Below are 21,838 nucleotides of genomic sequence, written 5' to 3'. Positions count from 1 at the left end.
TGATGGAGGTGTTTAATGGTGGAGGATGTGAAAACACAAAGGAAAACTTGAATCTGTCAGACAAAGCCAGATCTGTCTGCGGAGACACCGGCACAGGGTGCCCAGAGAAGCTGCCCCATCCCTGGCAGTGTTCAAGGCCAGGTTGGACACAGGGGCTTGGAGCAACCTGCTCTGGTGGAAGGTGTCCCTGCCCGTGGCAGGGGTTGGAACTGGATGAGCTTTAAGGTCCCTTCCACCCCAAACCAGTCTGGGATTTGATGATCTGTTGTTACATCAAAGCCCAGCTTTGTTACAGCTGTGTCTATAGCACGTCCTGTGGTCATTCATGGATTTTGACATGGGCTGCTTTGATCATTTTCATATACACATATATTTGTAATCAGGTAATGGTGTTAGAATGTGTTATTCTACTGTGTGAAAGATGCCATCAGAAGAGAGCTGTGTGGTAATGCAGTGCTCTGCGGCATAGACCTGTTCTTAATCTTAAAGACAGTGACCTGTGAATGCCCCAAATCATGTGGAAACCTATCACTTACTAAGCAAAATGCATCTTAGAAATGAAGTGATGCTACATTTCATTGCTTCAGGTAACAAAGTGCTTTATAACTGGCACCGAGTTAGTCTTTAACACCTGTGGGGATATTCCCAGCTGCATTTAGAGAACAGCAAAATAAAGCACAGGTATAACTGTAGCAAGAATCTGCTTTTTTCCTGGCGGCCTCCTGTACTCCTTTGCTTTAACCACTAGTTTGTGCTGCTTCTGTTTCATGTGACTTTTTCCATCGCACAACGGCTGAACGTGCCTATCAAAAAGCACCCAGCTTTTGGGGCTGCAAACTCTGTTCTCTTGCTGGGTTTCCAAAAAGGATTCTAAAATAAAAGGAAGCTCTGCTTTTCAATGGGTGACGAGCACTCAAGCTGTTTTTAATGGTGTCGCAGTAAAATTCACTCCAGCTGCAAACGGCATGGGATTGTGCCAAAACTCACTTTCTGTTCATGGAGCCCAGTCCTTTCACTGCTGCTGGTGTGTGTGTGTGATCGTTCCCTTTTGGAAAAATCATTCCTCGAGTTTTGGATAGCTTTAAGAAAGTAAAGAATAAATAGTTTTCTGCTAGAAGCAGCTCGAACATGAAGGCAATTGGCTAAATAGGTTTATGCTCTTGTATGAGCCCAGCCAATAAAGGCTAATGGATACTGGATTGCATTAACAAGAGCAGAGCCAGCAGGTCGAAGGAAGTGATTATTTCCCTCTTTTTGGCGCTTGTGAAGCCACATCTGGAGCACGGAGCCCAGCTCCCTCCTTCCCCTGCAGCAGAGGCTGATGCTGGAGCAGGGGGTGAGGGGACCGAAGGGGTCCCTGGGATCTCATAACCGCCCAACTGGGGCCTGGAGGGGATCTTAGGGGTGCACAGTGAAAGGAGGAGAAGCAACGCTTGCAGCAAGGCAAAGCTGGTGCGATAGAAGAGGATGAAAAGTGCTTCATGCTGCCCAGGACCCTTGGTTAAAGTTTAGGTGCAAAAAGCCTGATCTAGATACACAGACCCTCTGAGCAGGAGGTGGAACTGGAGGCCTCTGAGTCTGCTCCCAACCAAAATTGCTTTGCCATTCAGCAGCAGAGCCTCAGTTGAAGGCTGCGTCAGTCTTTTGGGCTCTGTAGTCCAAAAGTCTGCACGCTTTTCATAACTGATTTTATTTGAAGATGTCTATATGACAGGCAAACATGAAAGGGATTAATAGATGTCAGCCATAAGAGCAGCACAGTTCCTGTGACACTACCAGTATGGCTTTTATTCTGTATCACCAGTTAATTTCATGGCACTCAGGAAAGGCAGAGGGTGTTTGCTCAAAGTATTTACAGCCTGGTTTGCCATGATACAAAAGAGGAAACGTTGAAGGATGATGTTTGTAGCAGAGGGACCACACAAGCTTGTCTACATGGAAACATAAAGGGAATTAATTGATAGCTCTTTGTATGTAACTCCCCAAGTGGATGTGTTTCTCCTACACTGAGGTTCTTCTGCAGGCGGGTTAATTTAGTTTCAGATGAGGCATTCTTCTTCAGGAATAAGCACCCCAGGAGTTCATCAGGAATGTAACCCACATTAATTCTAGTGGTGCTCATTGTATTAACCTTAATTGTAACGGCTGGGTTGTGTTCAGGGGGGGCAGCCCTTGTACTGCGGGGGAATGCTATGGGGACTCCGCATTCCTGCAGCTGCAGCAGAAGGAGAAGCGGGATAAGGATGCTCCTCATATGGAAAAGAAGTTGTGTGAAAGATGCCTGGTCTGCTCTTGCAACGTTACTTCATCCCTAGTTCCCTAAACACAGCACTGGGCCTAAACACGTGATGGCTGAGCTCCTCCTGTGATTTCTGTAACCTTTCTCCTCCAAATCTGCTTTTAACTCCTCTTCTCTTTTTTTTCCCCTCTCCCCAGTGCAGTTCTGCACTGTTACATCCCATCTGAAGGCAGGCAGGCAGGGAAAAAAGTAGTTCAGTGCTGGAGTCTCTTGAAACTCTTGTGCTTCCATAAAATAGAAATCCTCCTCCAGAAGTGGAAGGAGGACGTGGGGAGAACCGCATCGTTGTCTTTCTGATGCACATGGAGGCTGCCAGAGGCAGGGGATTGGGTCTGTGGCCTCTTCACTGGACTCTCTAAATTGAGGAAATGTTGACGTTCTCTCGCTGTTCCCTGGCTTATTAAATGGCGATATCCACGTCCATCTCCTCCTTGGAAAAGAGTGACAGCGCTTTGAACATCGCGCTGTCCTTGTCGTGATTATTTCTCTGTGAGAAATGATGTGACTTGTAGTTTAAAAAATGCAAATGCTATTATTGCAGCTCAGCACGGGTTGAAAGACCACAGATTTTCTTCCAAGCTGTCTTTCATGTGTTCACCCCGTGGATCAGAAGAACTGAGGCAAAGTATTGCTGTAAAGCAGTGTTTAAAGAGTCCGAGCAGTGTTTGCTGTTCCAGAGGCATGGTCCTCAGATGCTGGCAGCATGCAGAGTTTCCCCTCAAGTATTGAATGTTTGAAAACGTTGAGGGCAAAAGAGCGCTAGCTAGTCAGTAACCTTTCCAAAATAAGCTGTTAGCTGTGGAGGGAAGTTTTCCGGGACAAAAAGGAAGATTTGCTGCTTTGTTAATCCTGTGTGTGACACACCAAGTGCTCCAGTTCCAACCCACTGCCATGGCCACAGACACTTTCCACTAGACCATGTTGCTCCAAGCCCCATCCAACCTGGCCTTTAACACTGCCAGGGATCTTCTTTATATGTAAATACATATATATCCTTTCTATTTATATATTCACGCATGCACACATAGAGAATATAAATATGTGTGTAACAAAAGTGCTGGTTGTTTTAAAAAGGAGACACACAATGATGCTAGAAAGTAATCTATAAAAATGCAAAACTGGAGAGCAGTAATTGACATGTAGCCCTGAGAATCGTACAAGGAGAAGGCACAGTTTGCAGGGGGAAAGAATAGTAGGTAGTGGGAGAGTAAAAACTTCTGACCCCTTGTGCAAGAGGAGTTGTATCCTGCGAGTGTCATTGCATCAGCTGAGATTTCAATCTGTTTGCCTGTAATCATCACAGAGCTGCTCCGACAGCATCCTTTGGGAAGGACCTCCAGCTCCCCTGCAGTTTTTGTGCTGGCTTACAGATGGGCACAGCTCTGTTTGTTTCTCTCAGTTGCAAGGCGCAGTATTTAAACAATTCCCTTAATACACTGTGAAATGACACGCTTTGAAGACTTTGACTGTTGCCTACAATTCACTTGGTTTAACAGAGCCACACACCCCAAACACCAAAGCAGCAATGCTGTTACCCCTCAATCCTGCCTTTCCCCCTTCCCCACGCTGGGGGAACTTGTTGCTTGTCCCCCTCTCCCCACTGGGAGAGGAGGCAGCAGGGTGCAGGCAGGAGGAGGGTTAAGGAGCGAGGGCGTTGCTCGCCTCCCTGATGTCATGGAGCAGGCAGGGCTGAAGGGGGCCCTTTGTTGGCAGCAGAGCCCCAGAGCCCTGCCTGCACCCAGCGCCCCGCATGCGGGCAGCTCCCGCCAACTGCGGGCAGCAGCCGCTCTGCCCAACTCGGTTGCTTGGGCTTTTTGCCTTCTCTTCTATTTCCCTTTCTTTTTCCTCCCCCCTTTCTTTTTTTCCCCTCCCTTTCTCCCGCCAAAAGAGTTGGGAAGGAGGGAAGATGGCTGGAGTTAACTCCCCGGGAGAGGAGATGCGGGGCCCCAGGATTTTCCGCCTCCCGGGCTCGCCCTTGTAATGGTTTTCAGAGCGCTGGATTTCTTAGACTTTTCCTGGATGTTTTGTTTTAGACTTTTCCTGGACATTTTGATTTAAACTTTTCCTGGATTATTTTCTTTTAAACTTTTCCTGGACATTTTGTTTTAAACTTTTCCTGGAATTTTTTTAGACTCTTACCACATTATATATTTTTGTTTTTAAACTTTTTAAAGACTTTTACCGGATAATTCCACAGCACGAGAAGAAGCTGAAAGGGAAGGGGGGGGGAAGGGAAACCAGACAGCTGAAGCCAAACTCTAACAAATGAAAATGTTGGAGATTTGCTTGAAATTGGTGGGTTGCAAATCAAAGAAGGGGCTTTCCTCCTCCTCCAGCTGCTACCTGGAAGGTGAGTACCCAAAGGGACCAAGGGACCATCAGTTGGGGGGCTTCTGTGCTCCCAAGGGGTACGGCCCGATGCTGCCACCATCCCAGACATGAGTTTTATCCCTTGCTCGTGGGTTGGGGCCAGGCCTGGGGAGACGTTTGGTGCTGGCTGGGCTTTGGCATGCAGGGGACCGAGGGGTGTTCGTGGCATCCGGACCCCAGGTGACTTTCATTAGCTGCAGTATACAAAGGGAGCACGGCTCTACCATTTATGGTTGTAAAATGTCAAGTGATCTTCTCGCCGAGCCCATAAACAAAGCCTGATCTTCAGGCCTCGGCTTCGTACTTGCTTCACCAGGGAAGATTCTCCCTTGTTTTTGGATGTGAAATGGTAAAACCAACTCCAGGCGCAGGAAGAAAGTTTAGATGAGTCCATCAGTAAAATATTTTCAGCGTGCGTTAATACATGAACTGTTATTTCGCTTTGGTTATCCCCTTCTAAGTTTGCTTTCCACTCATTTAACTGAAGTTTTTTTGTGTTTTGCTTTTAAAAGGTGATTTTTGATTCATACCCGTGGTCATTTGTAGATGTTAAACATACGAACCCGTCTAGTTCAGCTCGAAAGCCTGGGTGACACAGGCACTGTGCTGGGTTGGAGGACTTGGGGCTGAGGTCTTGCTTGGCCTGACTTCAGGCAAGTTCTTCACCCTGGCCCCTTCGCTGCACTGGTGGGGCTGTGTCCATCCCAGCGCTTCTCCAACTTCTTTTGTGTTGCTGGATGTTGCTGCAGTAAAAATAATCCTCCTGCCAGGAGGACTGTGCTAACTCATCAAATCAGAGGCACGAAAGGCAGCAGCTGATTTCCCGGGGCCTATCGCAAGTCGCTGTTGCTCAACTCGCAAGTATTCAGTGGAGAAATGGTCCTCGGAAATTCATGGGTTAGGAATCCAAAAGCTACAAATGGCTTCTCGTGGCAAACCCACTTGGAGAAACTTTGGAACGAGGGGCTGTATTTATCAGATGCATTTAGTGGCTCTGAAGAATTTTCTACTCTCTAAACTCAAAGAACAGTTGCCAAAGAACTTTCTTTTACTTCTTTAAACTTTCAGAAACCCAATAATGGGCAGATGCACGTGAATAACTGATCTTTCCTATGTGACTAAACTCTTCTGTGAACTTTTTAGGTCTCTAAAACCTCTGGCTGTGGCCCCTGCCCCTGGTATTGCTCAGGCTGTGCGTTGAGGAGGAGCTCTGAGCTGGGCCTCCTTTCTGTGCTCTTGGATCTTTCAACACAGCCCTGGGAGAACAGGCAGAGCATCTGGGGCCTCTCTTCCCTGCAGAAACGAATGCGAAGGGATGATGTTACAAGGGTGTTACCCTGGCTGTTTTTGCAACTTTTCTCTTTTGTTTGTGTTACAACCACTCCCCCCCCTCCCCAATTTGCAATGCAGTTGCATAATAGGATTAGAGCATGGCTTGACTTGCGCCATATAGGTGGGATCGAGTTGAAAACACGGTCATTGACACAACAAATAGCAGAGTATTTCCACCTCCTGCTTCCTGAGAATGTGGTTGCGTATTTGTTTTTTATGGTGGGATGGGAAAGGAGCATGGAAATAACTTTTAAGTGATCTATCAAAGTAGTTCAGTCTCATTTCTCAGCTCAGCATGGGGCAAAAGTGAAGCCAGCATCCCAAGGGTGCATTAAAGGTGAACAAAGGTGGCAACTGCGACCTTAATGCTGTGACGGTTGGTTAGGACATAGGCAGCCCAGGACACACCGCAATCGACTGTGGGTCTCTTGGAGAGCAGGGTGAGAAGTGAGTCTATACTTACGGGGGGAAAACCCCCAAGTTTAACAAACGTAGGATTTTCTGTTACTCCTTTCTGAAGCTGAAGGTCTCCATGCGGTGTTCATAGGCAGCGTGCTTATTACAATTATTGTGAAGTTGAAAGCTCTGTTGACGGCTCTTCAGAAGAGCGGTAGTGCCTTGCCCCAAATCCCTGTACTACAAGGACACAAGTGAAAACCACTTGTTTGCACTTAAGAAAGATGAGTTTTTACATATGGGTTTGTTAATTTTGATAGAAACCACTTCAGTGTGGCAGAAGGTGAGAAGGGGGCAGGTTTGTGTCAAGGGTTAGAAACTAGGAACCATTGTTTCTGGATCCCTGTGAGCAGCATGTGATGGCTGGTCCATGCCCCGTGCACGTCCCACAGCCTCGTTGAAGCTTCTGAAAGGATTAAGGAGATGATGGTGGTATCATTGGAGGATTTAACTCTGTTCCTGTTATCTTCGTTGTATGGGAAGCTGTTGAGGACATGAGGGGAAAGATGAGAGTGTCTTTAGTAGACTATAATAAAACTTTAGACTTGGCTGCTTAAAGGTCCACTAGTTGTGTGGAAAATCAGTTGCAGCCAGGAGGACAGATGAAATTTTACCTAATTCAATTTCTTCTCTTGGTTTTCATGATTTAACAAAAACATGACAGTGGTTGGTTGATGAATAGCATGGGGCTGTAACAAAATCAAACCTGTTTATTGTATCTTTAATGACACTTCTTGAAAGTACTGCGTTGAGGTTGGTTTTGATATCAGGCTGATTTAGCACCAGGCACGTGTAGGTGTACGTTTCTTCTGACCAAGTAATCAGGAATGTTTTGTTTTCGTGGTGGTCCCCTTCTGAAAGGCTGTTACGCTCTGTTAGTTTGCTGGAACAAGGACTGGAGAGTGCTCTGTGGTGGTGTGGAGGGATGGCAGGTCCTGCATCCCACTGCTGTGCTCTTTGCTGTGCAGGTTTGCCTGCCAAAAAAGTTGAGACCTTTTCTTAACTCGATCAGAAATAAGTTTAAGCTGGTTCTAACGATAACTGAGATTTCATATTGATGTTTGAGCTGGCCATTTTTGCCCTCGTTTCTATTCCCACTAGTAAATACTATTTTAAAATGTGAGAGATCTGAATTCCTGTCATCTGCTTTCTCCTTTCTGCCTTTGCCAAACTGAATAATTCCTCACCCACTTCACACCAAGAAAGGGTAAAGAGTAGAAGGGAAGAGGCACAGCAAGTACTGCTGCCAATCTGATGTGGAAAACAGAACGTGTCCATGTCCCAAATAGGGGCTGAAATAGTCTTGCTGCCTTTTTGGGCTTGTTCTACCACCGAAAGGCAGAAGCCTTGTTTAAAACCTGTCAGTGTTCTCTGTAAAGTTTAAAACCCATTTTGGGGACACCAGTAACAGCCCTTTGTTTTCTATCTGAAATGATTCTGCCTTGCCAGCTGTCAGATTGTGTGTCTTTTCTCTTTTCTTCTTTTTTTCCCTAGTGTGTCTTGTTACAGCTCCAGCAGACGAGCCTGGGGAGGAGCAGCAGCCTGTAGCCATTGCCCCATTCCTGGAGAGTTTCTCTGTATGCATTGGGGCACATATTGAGCCAGGCTCAAACCTACAATGCCAGCGGCTCGCCCTGCCCTGGTGTCACTGGGATCAGCAGGCAGATCCTTGGTTCATCAGTTAGGAAGAGTGAATGCTTTAAGGCAGCATTGCTGCTTCCCAGGGAAGAGCCTTCTGTTTGTTTCCTGTCTTCCTTGGCTATTTTCTGCTTCTCACCTCTTGGCCTCTCATCGAACATCACTCAGTAGAGTTCTTGCTTTTAAATGTGTTTCTGGCTTTGTAATGGTTTGCTGGTTACGTGCTTGTTCCAGCGGTTCTCGCCTGTCCCATCCTTATTAAACAACCTAGCTGAATGGTGCTTGCTACCATTTCCCATGGGTCGTGGTGAGGAAAAGATTATCATTTCGTAGCAAAAGCTGTAAATGTTTTCAGACCGAAAATTGATCATCCACAGACACATGAATCCTTTCCTGAGCAGTCTGGGGCTGCTTAGTGAAGCGGGGAAATATGACAAGAATCTCGATGATTCTCGCTTGGTGCTTTCCCTCCCCAGGGCTCAAAACCAAGCAAACTTCCCTACTTCTGCTTCCTCTGTAAGGAAACCAAACCCAAATTGTAAAGGTAAAGCTTTCAGAAATACACACGTGTCATTGAGGTTTACTTGGATCTAGGTATTCTTTCCCCTTCCTCTCCCAGAGGTTATAATGAGGGTCAGGCAGCAGCTTAGTAGCAGATTTGGGAATAAAATCCAGATTTCTGCCATACCCACTATTCCAACGCCATATGTCTACAACTGTGAGTAGCTGGCTGGAGAAAGATGATGTTTACCATGTCGCTAAGGGGTTGTAAATGGAGTAAACTCAGTGGATGACCTTAAGTGGGACCTGCAGGGTGATGTAAGGGCGGGCTTTCAGAAAAAGACAGAAACAGAACAACAAAACCAAGCCAAAAACCTACAACCAACCAAAAAACAACAACAAAACCCCAAGATGACAGATTCATCACTTGGAGGACTGAGAAAAGCCACATCATCAGGGATTCTTAGCATTAAACAAGTGAAGAAGGATGTGGACCTGGTGAAGCAAATCCAGAGGAGGACACGGAGCTGCTGCGAGGGCTGGAGCAGCTCTGCTCTGGAGCCAGGCTGAGAGAGCTGGGCTGGGTCAGCCTGGAGAAGAGAAGGCTCCTGAAGGGGAGACCTTAGAGCAGCTCCAGTGTCTAAAGGGGCTCCAGGAAACCTGGAGAGGGGCTTTGGACAAGGGCCTGTAGGGACAGGACAAGGGGAATGGCTTTAACCTGCCAGAGGGGAGATCGAGATGAGCTCTGAGGCAGAAGCTCTTCCCTGTGAGGGTGCTGAGGCGCTGGCACAGGGTGCCCAGAGAAGCTGTGGCTGCCCCATCCCTGGCAGCGTTCAAGGCCAGGTTGGACACAGGGGCTTGGAGCAACCTGCTCTAGTGGAAGGTGTCCCTGCCCGTGGCAGGGGGTTGGAGCTGGATGATCTTTAAGGTCCCTTCCAACCCAAATCGTTAGATGATTCTATAACGTCAGCCAAGAGCAGAAATGGCAGCGATCATCTGTGTTGCAGAACGTTACATGGCCTATGCTATGGAGCAGTGACAGGAGAGGCTGAGCATGATCTCACTGAAGGGGTGAGTGATGAGCCTGAAATAAAACATGAAACCTGCCTTTGTTTTAAAATCCTTATTCCATCAGGCATAGAGAATCTGTGAAGGCCACTAAGGAAACACAAGCACAGAGAGGCTGCTGCTCCATCGCATGTGCTTGGTCAAGAACATTTGGATGTATTAAATCTGCACAGCTATTCTGACATTTATCATCATTTCTTACAAGGAAGAAGGAGATCAGGGAGAATGTAGGGAAAGGAGAAGCTTTAGACAGCACGTGCTGTGCCTCCAAAGACATTACCAGATGTATTCTGCATTCCCTTGCTCTAGAAACCTCGTGGAAAAGATGCCAGCACAGTTTGTAAGACCACAGGATGTTTGTTCTGTAGGGAGACAGGAGGTCTCTTCTTCCCTCGGGACTGCCCTTCAGTCAGCTGTGGAGGAGCTGAATGTAATTCCATGTTTCTGCCTGTTTTCCAAGCCTTTCCTTCAATTACTAAGGAAATTTTGCTTGCGTTGGTCTGGACCAGAGCTGTTCATACCTGAGAACTTCTTACACAGTCACTAACAGTGATTCATGATTTCATATAAACAGAAATTAGCAGGAGACAGTTACAATATGAAACCTTTTAGTGTGCAAACATAAATATCTCTTAGTAAAAACTTAATTTAGGGGGGGAAATGAAGATGTTCTTATGGTTAATGCCTTAACATAAAAGCTGCTGCTGTCTTATTTCGAAGTCTGCTCCAGTGTAATTAAGAGTTGTCATTTAGTTGGTGTTAGTGGAGAACTGAATCACAGCGCTGCACTGGGGCTCCTCCCGGGAATCCAGGTGCCATCCGGAGCATGGTGTGATCAAAGTAATAAATTACAGTCTTGCTGTGACACAGCAGAAGACAAAGTGGATGTGTGGAAGGAATCACAGCGCAGAGATAACAGATTGCATTATGCTTGCTTCCTGCCCCACTGCCGTGGCAGGATACCCTCCTGTAGGTGTAGCAGCCAGGCTGATTTATGAGGAGGAACCTGGCCCATTGCAGAGCTCAGCAGTGCTGTAAAATTGTGGTTAAAACCAGCAGCAGGAGGTGAAAAAGCTGCAATTTGTTGAAAAAGACCCTCAATACGGATGAACAGCAAGGTCTAATTCCTGCTCTGAAGGACTGTAATGTCTCAGCAAATTTGCTAGCGAATAGCTCAGAGGAATAAATACTGCTGACAGCTCGCTGTATGTGGCTCCCAGATGGACATGTCCTGTCTGCTGCTCTCGCTTCGTGGGTTTGTGTCCCGAGCCTGCTGACAGCCTCCTCTTGGGGCCCAGACCTTTAAAAGTGTGTTTTGTCACGCTCTATCAAGCTTCTGCTACGCTCAGGTCCTCACAGCTCCCCTCTTTCCTTTACACTCTTCTCCGTGTTGACTCTGGGCCTCATCCTGTCTTTCTGGCTGCCCTTCAAGCTTCATTCAGTCACCGCCTTCCCCACCTCAGTTCGTAACTTGGGGTTCCTGCCTTCTGGAAACACCAGCCCCAACCCAAGAGCTGGGTCTTGCATCTCCCCATCGTGCTCCCTTGCACAGCATGCACCTCCTTTGGGGTACCAGTGGCAGAGCTGTGGAGTTGGCTGGAAGGATACAGAGGATATGAGGCCATCTGTGTGTAGCATCTTATGTATTCACTGAGGGACTTGTGTGGTTTTCCAGCTTAGCAAATTCTTATCCATTTATTTAACAGCCCTTGCGTGTTGCTCTTGCCGATCCTTGGGTTTGCAGACAGTTATCACTGAGTCAGTGTTAGTAGGAATGTCATCGAGCAGAACCAGCCTTGCACTGCAGCTTGTGGGTGTTTTTGATGGTTGACACTGTGTTATCTCATGCTCTGAATCCCAGCGCATACCTTGGCATCCGTGTGTAATGAGTCAGGCGCAGCATCGCCCTGGCTTGAGCAGAAGGGAGGGATTCTTGTGGAGCGCTTGGCTTTCCTCCCGCATCCCCATCCGTGTCCATGCGTGAGCCTTCCTTTGCTGGGCTGTGATCGCACTGGAGTTGGAGGGGAGCCTGGCTTGGATTTCCTGCCTTCCTGTCGAATCAGTCCCCTGTGGTGGAGGCATTTTCCTTCCTCACGGAGGGAGGTTATGGTCCATCTCACTGTGCAACATGTGCTGGTTTGGGGGGAGAGCATCACAGCGTGGCTCCTCGCTGAGGTTGTGTATCTGCTCCTTGCGGCTCTCTGCTGTCTGTCTGTTCCAGGTGTTTACTGATGGTGTAACTCCTTGGAGTATCTTCAGTCACTGCAGCGCCCTGTGTTTGATAAGGGAGCTTAATGGGCTTGACAGGATCAAAGCGTTCTCATGGTAAAATGATTATAGCTTAATTTCTGAAAGTGGATTTTCTGTTTCTTATTGTCCCTCTTGTAGCAAACCCAGGCTATTAAAACACATTCTCCTGCAGGAAACAGGAGAGGGAAGCAAGGATGTCAAGGTGCTTTAAAAAACTACCCAGCACACCATCACCTTTTCTGACTGCGGAATCATTTAGAAAGCAGAATTATTTGACTTTTCTGATTCACTGTAAAAATATATGTCCCTGCAGATAGAGTTTGGGTAGGAAAACAAGACCAGGAGTGTGTATACTGCTGTTTTGTGCTCTGCCCACAGATATATTACCTTTTCCACAGAATACAGTAGTACTTGTGTTCATAAATAATCATTCAGAGCTTAGGGCAGAGAACCTTCACCAGTGGTGATCTGACCAATGCATCGAGAGGATGCCAGGTTGTCATTTTCTGGTTGGCACTTCCACCACCAAAGCTTAGAAAATAATGGGATTTGTTCTTGTTTGTGGGCTTGTATTGGGTGGCGGTTGGTTGGTTTTATTAATACTTTCCCATTGGGAAATGTATTTTGGACGTGTCCCAATGCACACATGATTTTATGGTGTCAATCCAGTCAGTTCTCCACTGGTTTACTGGTGCAGCTTATACTGGATTTCCAGACCAAACAAGCATGAGTGTTAAAAACATATTTTGTTGTGATTTCATCTACATAGCAGCCCCTTGCTAGGCAGTATTACAAGTATAAAGAACAAACTGTGCTCCCGGGTGACCTGATAATGTAGAAAACACTTGGCCTTGGATTTCTCCCTCCAAATCCCAAAGAGGGATTCAGCAGTAGGTGAAGGGAGCAGGCAGGGGCTGATGCTGAGTAATGAGGAGCAATTTTGTGGCGCAAGGGGCTGGGTGCAGCAGGGCTGTTTCCTGTCCCCATAGCTAGGCCAGGTTGGACAGGGCTTGGAGCAACCTGCTCTAGTGGAAGGTGTCCCTGCCCATGGCAGGGGGTTGGAACTGGATGAGCTTTAAGGTCCCTTCCAGCCCAAACCAGTCTGGGATTCTATGAAAGCCGCACTGATGCAGTGGTTTTGTGTGAGGTGCTTTGACCTCACTCAACAAACTCATCCAGATGGGAAATAACCCCTCAAAAATCCAAGGTTTTCACAACTTGTTGTCCTGGGTTTGTGCTTCACAGCTCTCCATGGGGCTGCCATGGGCAGAGTCGCACACTGGAGTGAGGGGCACAACTGCCTGGAGCATCACTGCCCCAAAAACTTGAATCATGGCCCAGAGGGAAGAGTTCCCTGATGTACCTGGACTTGCCTGATGCCTACTGAATATTACATGCCTAATGTGCTGCAGTGTACAAACCCCTTCAGCAGTCAGTTTTTACTCACCTGTGAAGCTCAGTTTTTAGGAATCTCTTTTCCTGGAAGCATCTCAGGGTTCCTAAAACATGTAGAAAGCTCATTGTGTGAGTCTGCTCACTGCTGCTCTCCGGTTTGAAGTGCAGCAGGCAGGAGGGAGGGCAACAAAAAAGGCACAGCCTTCTGCTCGAATAAAAGGAGAAATGATTAGAAATACTGTGAAGATGGAAGCATTTCGTTCTTAAATACCATGTCTCATGTATCTCACCCTGCCTGGCTCTCTCTGCTGCACATTATGGCCATTTCATTTATAGCGTAATTAAGGGATTTACCTTTTAAAGGTCTTGGGTTTGTTTTCAGATTGAAACATGCCAGCAGTTAGGCATGAGCCAGAGGATTTACAAGCAGCAAACAGCCTACGTGAACAGCATTTACTGGAGGGACCAGGGAGAGGGGCTTTCCCTCTCTGTCATAAGAGCGGGAGCTTGTGACAGGCCTTGGGAGCAAGAGTGTCCTGCCTATGTGGCAGGAGATCTGCACTGAAGAACTATCTGTCCTGTGATGCATGAGGAGCACACGTGTCAAGAAATAATGCAAATTAGGAAATCAGAGTGCGTGGGTTCACCAGATGGCTTTTATCAGCAAAAAATGAACCTGCTTTTTCCTCTCTTTCTCTCTTCCTCCTCCAGAAGCCCTTCAGAGACCGGTAGTGTCAGACTTTGAGCCCCAGGGTCTGAGCGAAGCAGCTCGCTGGAACTCCAAGGAAAACCTTCTGTCCTGCCCTAGTGAAAATGATCCCCATCTCTTTGTTGCACTGTATGATTTTGTGGCAAGTGGGGACAACACTCTCAGCATAACTAAAGGTAAGGTAGCTGGGCAGAATGGTACTGGGAGGGTGTGAGAAGGCGTAGAAGTCACTGTGGAATAAATGAGTTATACACTAAAGCCTCAGGAATTTTTGTTTTACTGTGGGAATTCTTCTTAAACAAATACAAATATTTTACAAAGTCATAACCTTTTGAAAGGTTAAAACTGTCTGAAGTTTTTGCATCAGGCAAGAAGCTGATTGAGATATTAAACTAAGCTGATTTTAGACGCTGGCCTCTATAGTTTTCATAGTTCAGTCCCTATATGAAAAATGACTGTCCAGATACAGCGTCGTCTTAGTCCTTCTGTTCCTCATGGGTACTCCAAGTCACATCTGCTTACCTTGCTAATTGAAATGATTTTTTTCACTGTTTATCCACTCCTGTTCTCTCCCAGCCCCATCAAGCCAATTCAGCTCAAATAAAATTTGCTGGATTAAGTTTTTAAGCTCAAGCAGTGTCAGAGCTGGTGCAGAACTGCTCGAGAGCTTAACAAGCTCCTGAAGCATGACTTTATTTGGCTTTGAGGGGTCTGCTCAGGCTTAAAAGAACACACATGCTCCCTGCTCAGTCAGATACCTCTTCTTATAGGAGACTATTTAATGATCTGTTAGCCACAAAGAACCAATCTTTGCGCTCAGCTTCCAGCTTTGCCATGTCTAAATATATTTTCTTCTTGCACCAAGGTGAAAAGCTCCGTGTCCTGGGCTACAATCATAATGGGGAGTGGTGCGAGGCCCAAACGAAGAACGGACAAGGCTGGGTACCCAGCAATTACATCACCCCAGTGAATAGTTTGGAGAAGCATTCCTGGTATCATGGACCAGTGTCACGTAACGCTGCGGAGTACCTGCTGAGCAGTGGTATCAACGGCAGCTTTCTTGTGCGAGAGAGTGAGAGCAGTCCAGGACAGAGATCTATTTCACTGCGATACGAAGGAAGGGTGTACCACTACAGAATAAACACTGCATCTGATGGAAAGGTAGGCTGCAGGCTATCCAAACCATGAAAGAAAACCCTCCCTGTGTAATTTGTCCACTGACTGCACAAGGTCAAGTAGTAGCAGTTGAATCGATCACTTCTGAACCCTGATCTCAGTGTTCAGCATCTGTAGTTACAATAGACTGGGAGATTTCAACACGGCTGTGACAAAACAGTTGTGCTCCTTTAGCAAACATCTGGTGAGGTATGATACAGCTCAGTAGTGATTCACTTTAGGATAGGAGATGCTAGAGTTACATCAGAGCCGAATGTAATAGGTAACATTAATGAGAGACCCTAAGGATGAATTCGTATCCCACACATTCGAAAGATAATCTCTTTGACTGCCAAATCAGAAAAGTCAGCGCCTGTTGCTAATAATCCTGTAAATATTAGAGACAGAATGCTTTCTGAGCTATTCTGCAGTGTTTTTAACTACTGTTTTGATTTCTCTACAGTATTTCAGTGTGATCATTGGAGACGGGTAGGCACTTTCACTTCTATATGGGCCCTGTTTCTAGTTTCTTCATTTTTCCCCCCAGCTAGTTGTGTGCTGTAGCAGTGTTGCAATGCCGCGCTTTGTGGATGCTGCAGAGACTTGTTAGCATGAAAGTGTAGTTTTCCACAGATTTTTGTTTGAATTTCACAGAAACATTTCTACTGGCATCGGATATTGGAAAATCTTTTTCTTTTTTTAAACAAATCTATTTTAAGCAGTGTCTCTTTAGATCCTGTGCAGAAGTTGAAGTGTGAGTCTGGAGCAAGGCTGCTGAGGCTCTTCTTGCCAGCATCTCGTAGATGACAGATTCTGTGCCATTAAAGTACTTCCAAAAAAAAAAAAGGATATTTAAGAATCAAGAATCAAGTATAGCAGAGGCCCACCATGGCCAATTTACCTTTGTCCTGCAAGAACTTTATTCTTCTTACAGCAATGTCGACAGCAGAATCTTTCATATGAAAACGTAGGGAACCAGTATAGAGTGTTTCCTATTTATCAGACTCATCACTCTAACACCTTTAATTAAATGAGCAGATATTATTCAGTAGTGAAATGCTTTTCATCTGCCTTGGCAAACAGATTGTGAGTGAGACAATTCTGGCCGTGTTATTTAAGGCAAAGTATTTCCAAGTTACGGTGCTTTGATTCTTCCTTTTCCTTCCCATGTAGACACACTTTGTGGTCAAAATTGCACTGGGAAATGCTGACGTGCAGCATACTTGAAGGGCTACATGGCAATCTGGGGTATTATTCCTCCTCCTGTCTCTGTAGTTGATATCCCTTCTATTCACACGGATGCTGGCAGATGAGCAATGTTCACATGTGAACATTTTGAACCTGGGCCTCCTTCAGCTGGTGTAAATAAGCATGTGTCTGTGAGGTGGTAGCACGTGTTCTCTGTTTTAGCTGTAAAAAGGTTTGGCATATGAAGGCTTTCATCCCAGCAGAGCTGTTTTCATCCCCAAAAAAACAGTTCTGCAGAGGTACAATAATCCCTTCAGGTCTGTCTTAGCCAGGTTAACTCTTCATTTTCCACAATGTTGCTTGAATTGGTGTTTTCGAGCAAAGGTGCAGGTCGGTACAATTCACTAAAGCAGATCTGCAGCTCGCGGGGGTTGGAAATAGAGACTCAAGAAGTGACAGTGACTGAGAGCTGTGGCTCCTGGGCTTTGGCTCTTCCTGAGGGGCAAGGAAAGAGGTAGCCCCAGTCCTCCCAGTCGCCATCCCAAGGGCCCTGCAGAAGGGGCAGTTTGCCACATCTGTGTGTAAGGTGCTACAGTTTGCAGCCTGGTGTGTTAAACCACATTGGTTTCAATCTGTGTTAATGAGCCAGGCAGTGAATTGCGACAGCTTAGAGGCAGATGTGCTGCCTGCTCTGCTGCTTCTGCTGCCATGTCCCTGGCTGTCGAAGCAGAGGATCTAGGAGGAGAAACAGCTAATATCCCTGCTTTTCCATCTGCAAAATGGAGACCGCTGGAGCAGGTTCCTTGCTCTGAGCTGCTCGTGTCACACTCTATTACCCACTTCACGGCAGAGCATGGCTCTGATGGAGGAAAGCTCTTACCTTCAACTCTCCAAGCACCTGAGGCCTTCTCAGCCTGCTGTATCATTAGTCAGCCTGTCCAGGGAATTTAGTGTCTGCAAGTGCTGCAGTAAGGATGAATGGCTTTGGTGGGATCATATCCTGTGGCTGAGAGATCACACTAAGGGGAGAAGGAGGTGTTAGAGGGATATGTGGAGCAGCTGCTGCTCAGCATGGAGATGTGCCATGCATCACACAGCGGTACCCAGGCTTTTTCCTGGAGGAAAATGGAAGGGATTAGGAAGAGTTGGAAGTGTGTACATCTTAGATTTAGCATTGTTCATACTGAATGCATTGGGGTTCAACAACTTTGAAAAAAAGAATTCCTCAGGGAATTTTAACTTTATTTCCCAGGTTAATGGATTGTATTCTTCTGGATCACCTTTTAACGTGTTGGTTGGTTTTGTTGGTTGTTTTTTAAGGAAGGCATTAAAAATGACCTTTCTTGATTTGGCTGGCACAGTGCAGCTAGTCATCTGGTAAACCACTTCCATGGTACAGGGAGCTTGGTTTCCCTGACTTGATAATACTTGAGGCAAAGGCTCCTATTGAGTAACCCAACTGAATAAACAGCGTTGTCCAGCCAGTTCTTCCAATCCTGCTATCCTCAGCATTCGGGATGATGGACACATGTCCTGCTTGAGTCTCGTGAAGCTTCCAGCCACTGAACTTGCTCCTTTGTCATGGACCTTCATGGATGTTTTTGGTGTGGCTGTTCAGTTTTGTCTGCTGACTGGGGAAGGGGAATCCCATCATGGTAAAGATGCACTGGAGGTTTGCATGGGCCAGTTTAACCACCCTTATAAAATACACCAGCCAGGAAAGAGAGATGTGGTCTGGTGGCAGAAGCTGCAATGGGCAGCCCACTTGTACAAGCAGAGTCCCTTGGAACAGGAGTGGTGTTACTGGTTGACTGATGATATATAAAAATCACCCAAATAATCACAGAATCACACAGAATCATTGGGGTTGGAAGGGACCTTTGGAGTCATTTAATCCAACCCAATGTTAAGGCAGGGCCACCCAGAGCAGGTTACACAGGAACGTGTCCAGGTGGGTTTGGGATGTCTCCAGAGAGGGAGAGCCCACAACCTCCCCAGGCAGCCTGTTCCGGTGCTCTGCCACCCTCAACGTAAAGAAGTCCTTCCTCATGTTGAGGTGAAACTTCTTGTGTTTTAGATCTCCAGGAAGCAAACTGTGTGAATCCCTACATAACCTCAGGCACTGCAGAAACACTGAGTCTATAACCTCTGTATGAGTGCAGTTAGCAGCACCAGATGGTTTTCTTGGGGGAAATTATCCTGCAAGCAGCTTGAGTTAAGGCTTGGTAATGGGGTCAGCGGAGAAGGGAGGTTGCAGTGAACTTGCTGGGCTGCATCGCAGCATGCCCTTCATAGCTGCTTCTTCCTTCATCTTCTTGTGATACGTGCTTCAAATTCCAGATGAAGATTTAAACACTGCATAACTCTGATTTCCAGGAGTGCCGATGGGAAGTCAGGCCTTCAGGAGTCAGTGTTGAGATGTAATCAGTGAGAGGTTAGAGTCTGCCTACAGAATGAGCACATTTAGTGGGTGGATGTGGTTTTTTTTAAGGTAAATGGAAAACTTCATGTGTGTTTAAGGCATGGAGTGTTGTCTTGTGGGCTGGATGGGGTAACCCTGTTTCGTTCCCCATCCTGCTACAGGATTGCTGTAAAACCTTTAGCTGTTTATTTAACTTCTTTCTCCATCTGTAACAAATAATATAATCTGTCACACAAAATACAGATATCTCTAATTCCAATGAGATTTTGAGATCATCAGGTACAAGCCATCATAAAAGCATGGGCAGCTTCCTTCTCCATACTTCTCTAATATTTCCAAGTGATCCTGGAGTTTAGCATAATTTTCTACCTCTATACTTACGTATTTTAGTCCTCAGTGTAACATGTGAACTGCTCGTACCACTGCAGTACTACAAGTTGTTCCCAAACAGGTATGGCTTGTTTTAAATTGTGGTTGTACTGGATAATGCTTGGTGATCCAAGCCACGCAGCTGTAAAAGCCTCTCGTGTTATCACTTTTCTGTTCTCAGAACATCCGTTTTTAAGGTGATTTCACCTCTTTGACCAGGAAAAGCTTTTAGGCTTAAAATAGATCTTAATGTAAATGTTGAAATGGTAATATATACGGGTTATCATGCCTTACAGCAGATTTTCATTCAGTGGTGATGATTTTACTTCTGTGTTACTGAGCAGTGGCCATCACAAGAATGGGACAGACCACTTGTCTAACTTCATGCAAAATGCTATGCAGAAGCTTGGGCCAAAAGCAGGGAAGCCACCAGCTTGCTAGTGACGCTCCGAGAAGAATTTAGGCAGGTGAAAATGTCATAACCCAAATGGTAATAATGGAATCAAGGCATTGAGGTTGATGACTCCCTGTTCTCCAGGAAGTGTCCCACACTCTTTACTGACCAGCCTTTTGAAAAAAGACATTTCAAGCAACAGCATGCCAGTCTAATGCTATTTGCAGCCATTCCTCCCATATTGTTTCAGCGAAGTGCATGTATTTTCTCCTGAATCCATGCGCTTCCCATGTAAGCATTGATTGTTCACAGCTCTGAGAGCTAGTTACAGAGCTTGTGGAGCTCATACTGCTGCAGCTCGAGTAGCAGCAATGCAACACTTTGCCTTCACAGTTTTGTAATGTAGTTTCTACATATGAATTCTCCAACGTGCATTATGTATGTGAGCTTTCTCTTTCTCTTTGGTTCCTAGCTGTATGTCTCTTCAGAGAGCCGCTTCAACACCTTAGCAGAGCTGGTCCATCATCATTCAACTGTCGCAGATGGGCTCATCACCACGTTGCACTACCCAGCACCCAAACGCAACAAGCCCACTATTTATGGTGTGTCTCCAAACTACGACAAATGGGAGATAGAGCGAACTGACATCACCATGAAACACAAGCTTGGTGGAGGGCAGTATGGAGAGGTGTATGAAGGAGTCTGGAAGAAGTACAACCTCACAGTGGCTGTGAAGACTTTAAAGGTAGGACTCAAATCTCAGAGCATTCCAGTTCATCTCTATTCAGCAGGAAGAGTGTTCAGGCTGGCTGCTGCCCTGGTTGGTTTGGGTCAGTGACTGCCCCTCCTTTGTGTGCTGTAGGCTTGGCATAGAGTATTTTTGGAAGAGCTTGATCCTATTATGGTTTTATGTGATACCTGAAACACTCATATCTAAACAAAGGAGGATGTTAACAGCATAATTTTGACTTTAGGATGGATGAAACCATAGCAAAATAAATAGAGTCCTAATGTCTTGCATTCAGGGTGTGGCAAAGGTGAGCTGTTCATGGGTGAACACAATAACACAAGCTGATGTCTTAAGGAAAATTGTGGATTGTGAGTCAGTCAACGTGAAATCCAAAGGCTGTGCTTCAGGGAGGCTTTAGATGTTTTGGTTTTCTCTCTTATGTGGCATCTTTCCCAACAGACAAGCTCCCCGTGTACCTGGAAGAGTTAAGCAATACTTCAACTTCACAGCTGCTTCTTATCAAAAGATAGAAGTGGAGGAAAAAGTGTATCCAAGCTAAAATATATTAAAATGTATAAGTAGCCTTAATGAAGAACTGGATTATCAGCTCTGTTTCTGGCTCTGCTCCCTGATTTGTGTGCCTTGGTTTCCTTGCCTCTTGAAATGCAAATAATGCTTTGGGAGTTCATGAGGTCATTGCTTAATTCATTTATGTTTATAGAAATGTCTTGAGATCTTCTGGCACCATCCACACACATTGCATTTGATTGCTTAATAAGAGTTTATATTAACTTGACACCGTGTTCTCTCTCCTCCGATGGGGATGTGGTTTGGTCTTGCAGAAACAAACAGAACAGGGGTTTTTGTTTGTTTCTTTCTTGTTTTTTTGCAATGGAAAATTTGAAGTGGAGGGAACTGTGTGGATGCTTTAGTGTCAGGGGAAGAACATTTCCTTGATTTGGGGAAAATATTTCTTCCTTACTCTCTGAGCAGCGGCTACCACAGTATTTCTGGGTTGCTATGGTTGCAGAAAGTATTTTCATTTTGGCCTTTTTTGTACTCTCAAGATTCCTGTTGCTGCCTGGAGGAAGAATCCAAGTGCCTGCTTGCACAGGGAGCGAGTGACACCTAGTGTTATCCCTGCTTGTACCCAGCGCTGGGGACTGCAGGGCTTACTCGAGAGCATTGCAATGCAGGAGCTGGGATGTGACCAGGTTGAACAAAATGCCAGTGGAAAGGAGAGAGCAGTTCTTTCCTGGAACATCTTTTGCTGTAACATCCCCTTTCCTGCTTCTGGTTGCAGTGTGAGGATACCCAATGTCTTCAGACTTCTCACTTCAAATCAGTCATTGCTTTCATTCTCTTCTCTCTAAAACCCATCAACAAAGGCAAATTGCATGTTATCCCATAAAGGTTGTTGTGCATAAGGAAAAACCTTAATACAGACCATGACTGTTTCAAATACATCAAATAAATATTTAATGCAACATTACTTAAAAGTGCTTCATAATGTAGTATGGAGCAGCACGTTCCACTGGGGAATGTAAGAATAACCAAGAAGA

The 21,838-nt window shown here is 45.9% G+C and overlaps 1 protein-coding gene across 2 annotated transcripts in view; it reads left to right on the top strand.

Moving 5' to 3' along the window:
* The window catches only part of ABL1 (ABL proto-oncogene 1, non-receptor tyrosine kinase), a 77,954-nt gene that overhangs the window by 41,534 nt on the left and 14,582 nt on the right, over positions 1-21,838 (top strand). Inside the window, exons 1-4 of one of the 2 annotated variants that reach the window (XM_030507007.1) lie at positions 4,012-4,649; positions 14,021-14,194; positions 14,884-15,179; positions 20,019-20,291. In XM_030507007.1, coding sequence (XP_030362867.1) covers positions 4,565-4,649; positions 14,021-14,194; positions 14,884-15,179; positions 20,019-20,291 — 828 coding nt within the window. In that variant the 5' untranslated portion in view covers positions 4,012-4,564. Of the gene's footprint in view, positions 1-4,011; positions 4,650-14,020; positions 14,195-14,883; positions 15,180-20,018; positions 20,292-21,838 lie in introns of those variants that run through there. The other variant, XM_030507006.2, reaches the window with a different exon arrangement.

Source organism: Strigops habroptila, chromosome 15, assembly GCF_004027225.2.
Source record: "Strigops habroptila isolate Jane chromosome 15, bStrHab1.2.pri, whole genome shotgun sequence".
Classification (NCBI taxonomy): Eukaryota; Metazoa; Chordata; class Aves; order Psittaciformes; family Psittacidae; genus Strigops; species Strigops habroptila.
The sequence above is the reverse complement of the archived record's forward strand: the minus strand, read 5'-3'. Positions and strand labels throughout refer to the sequence as shown.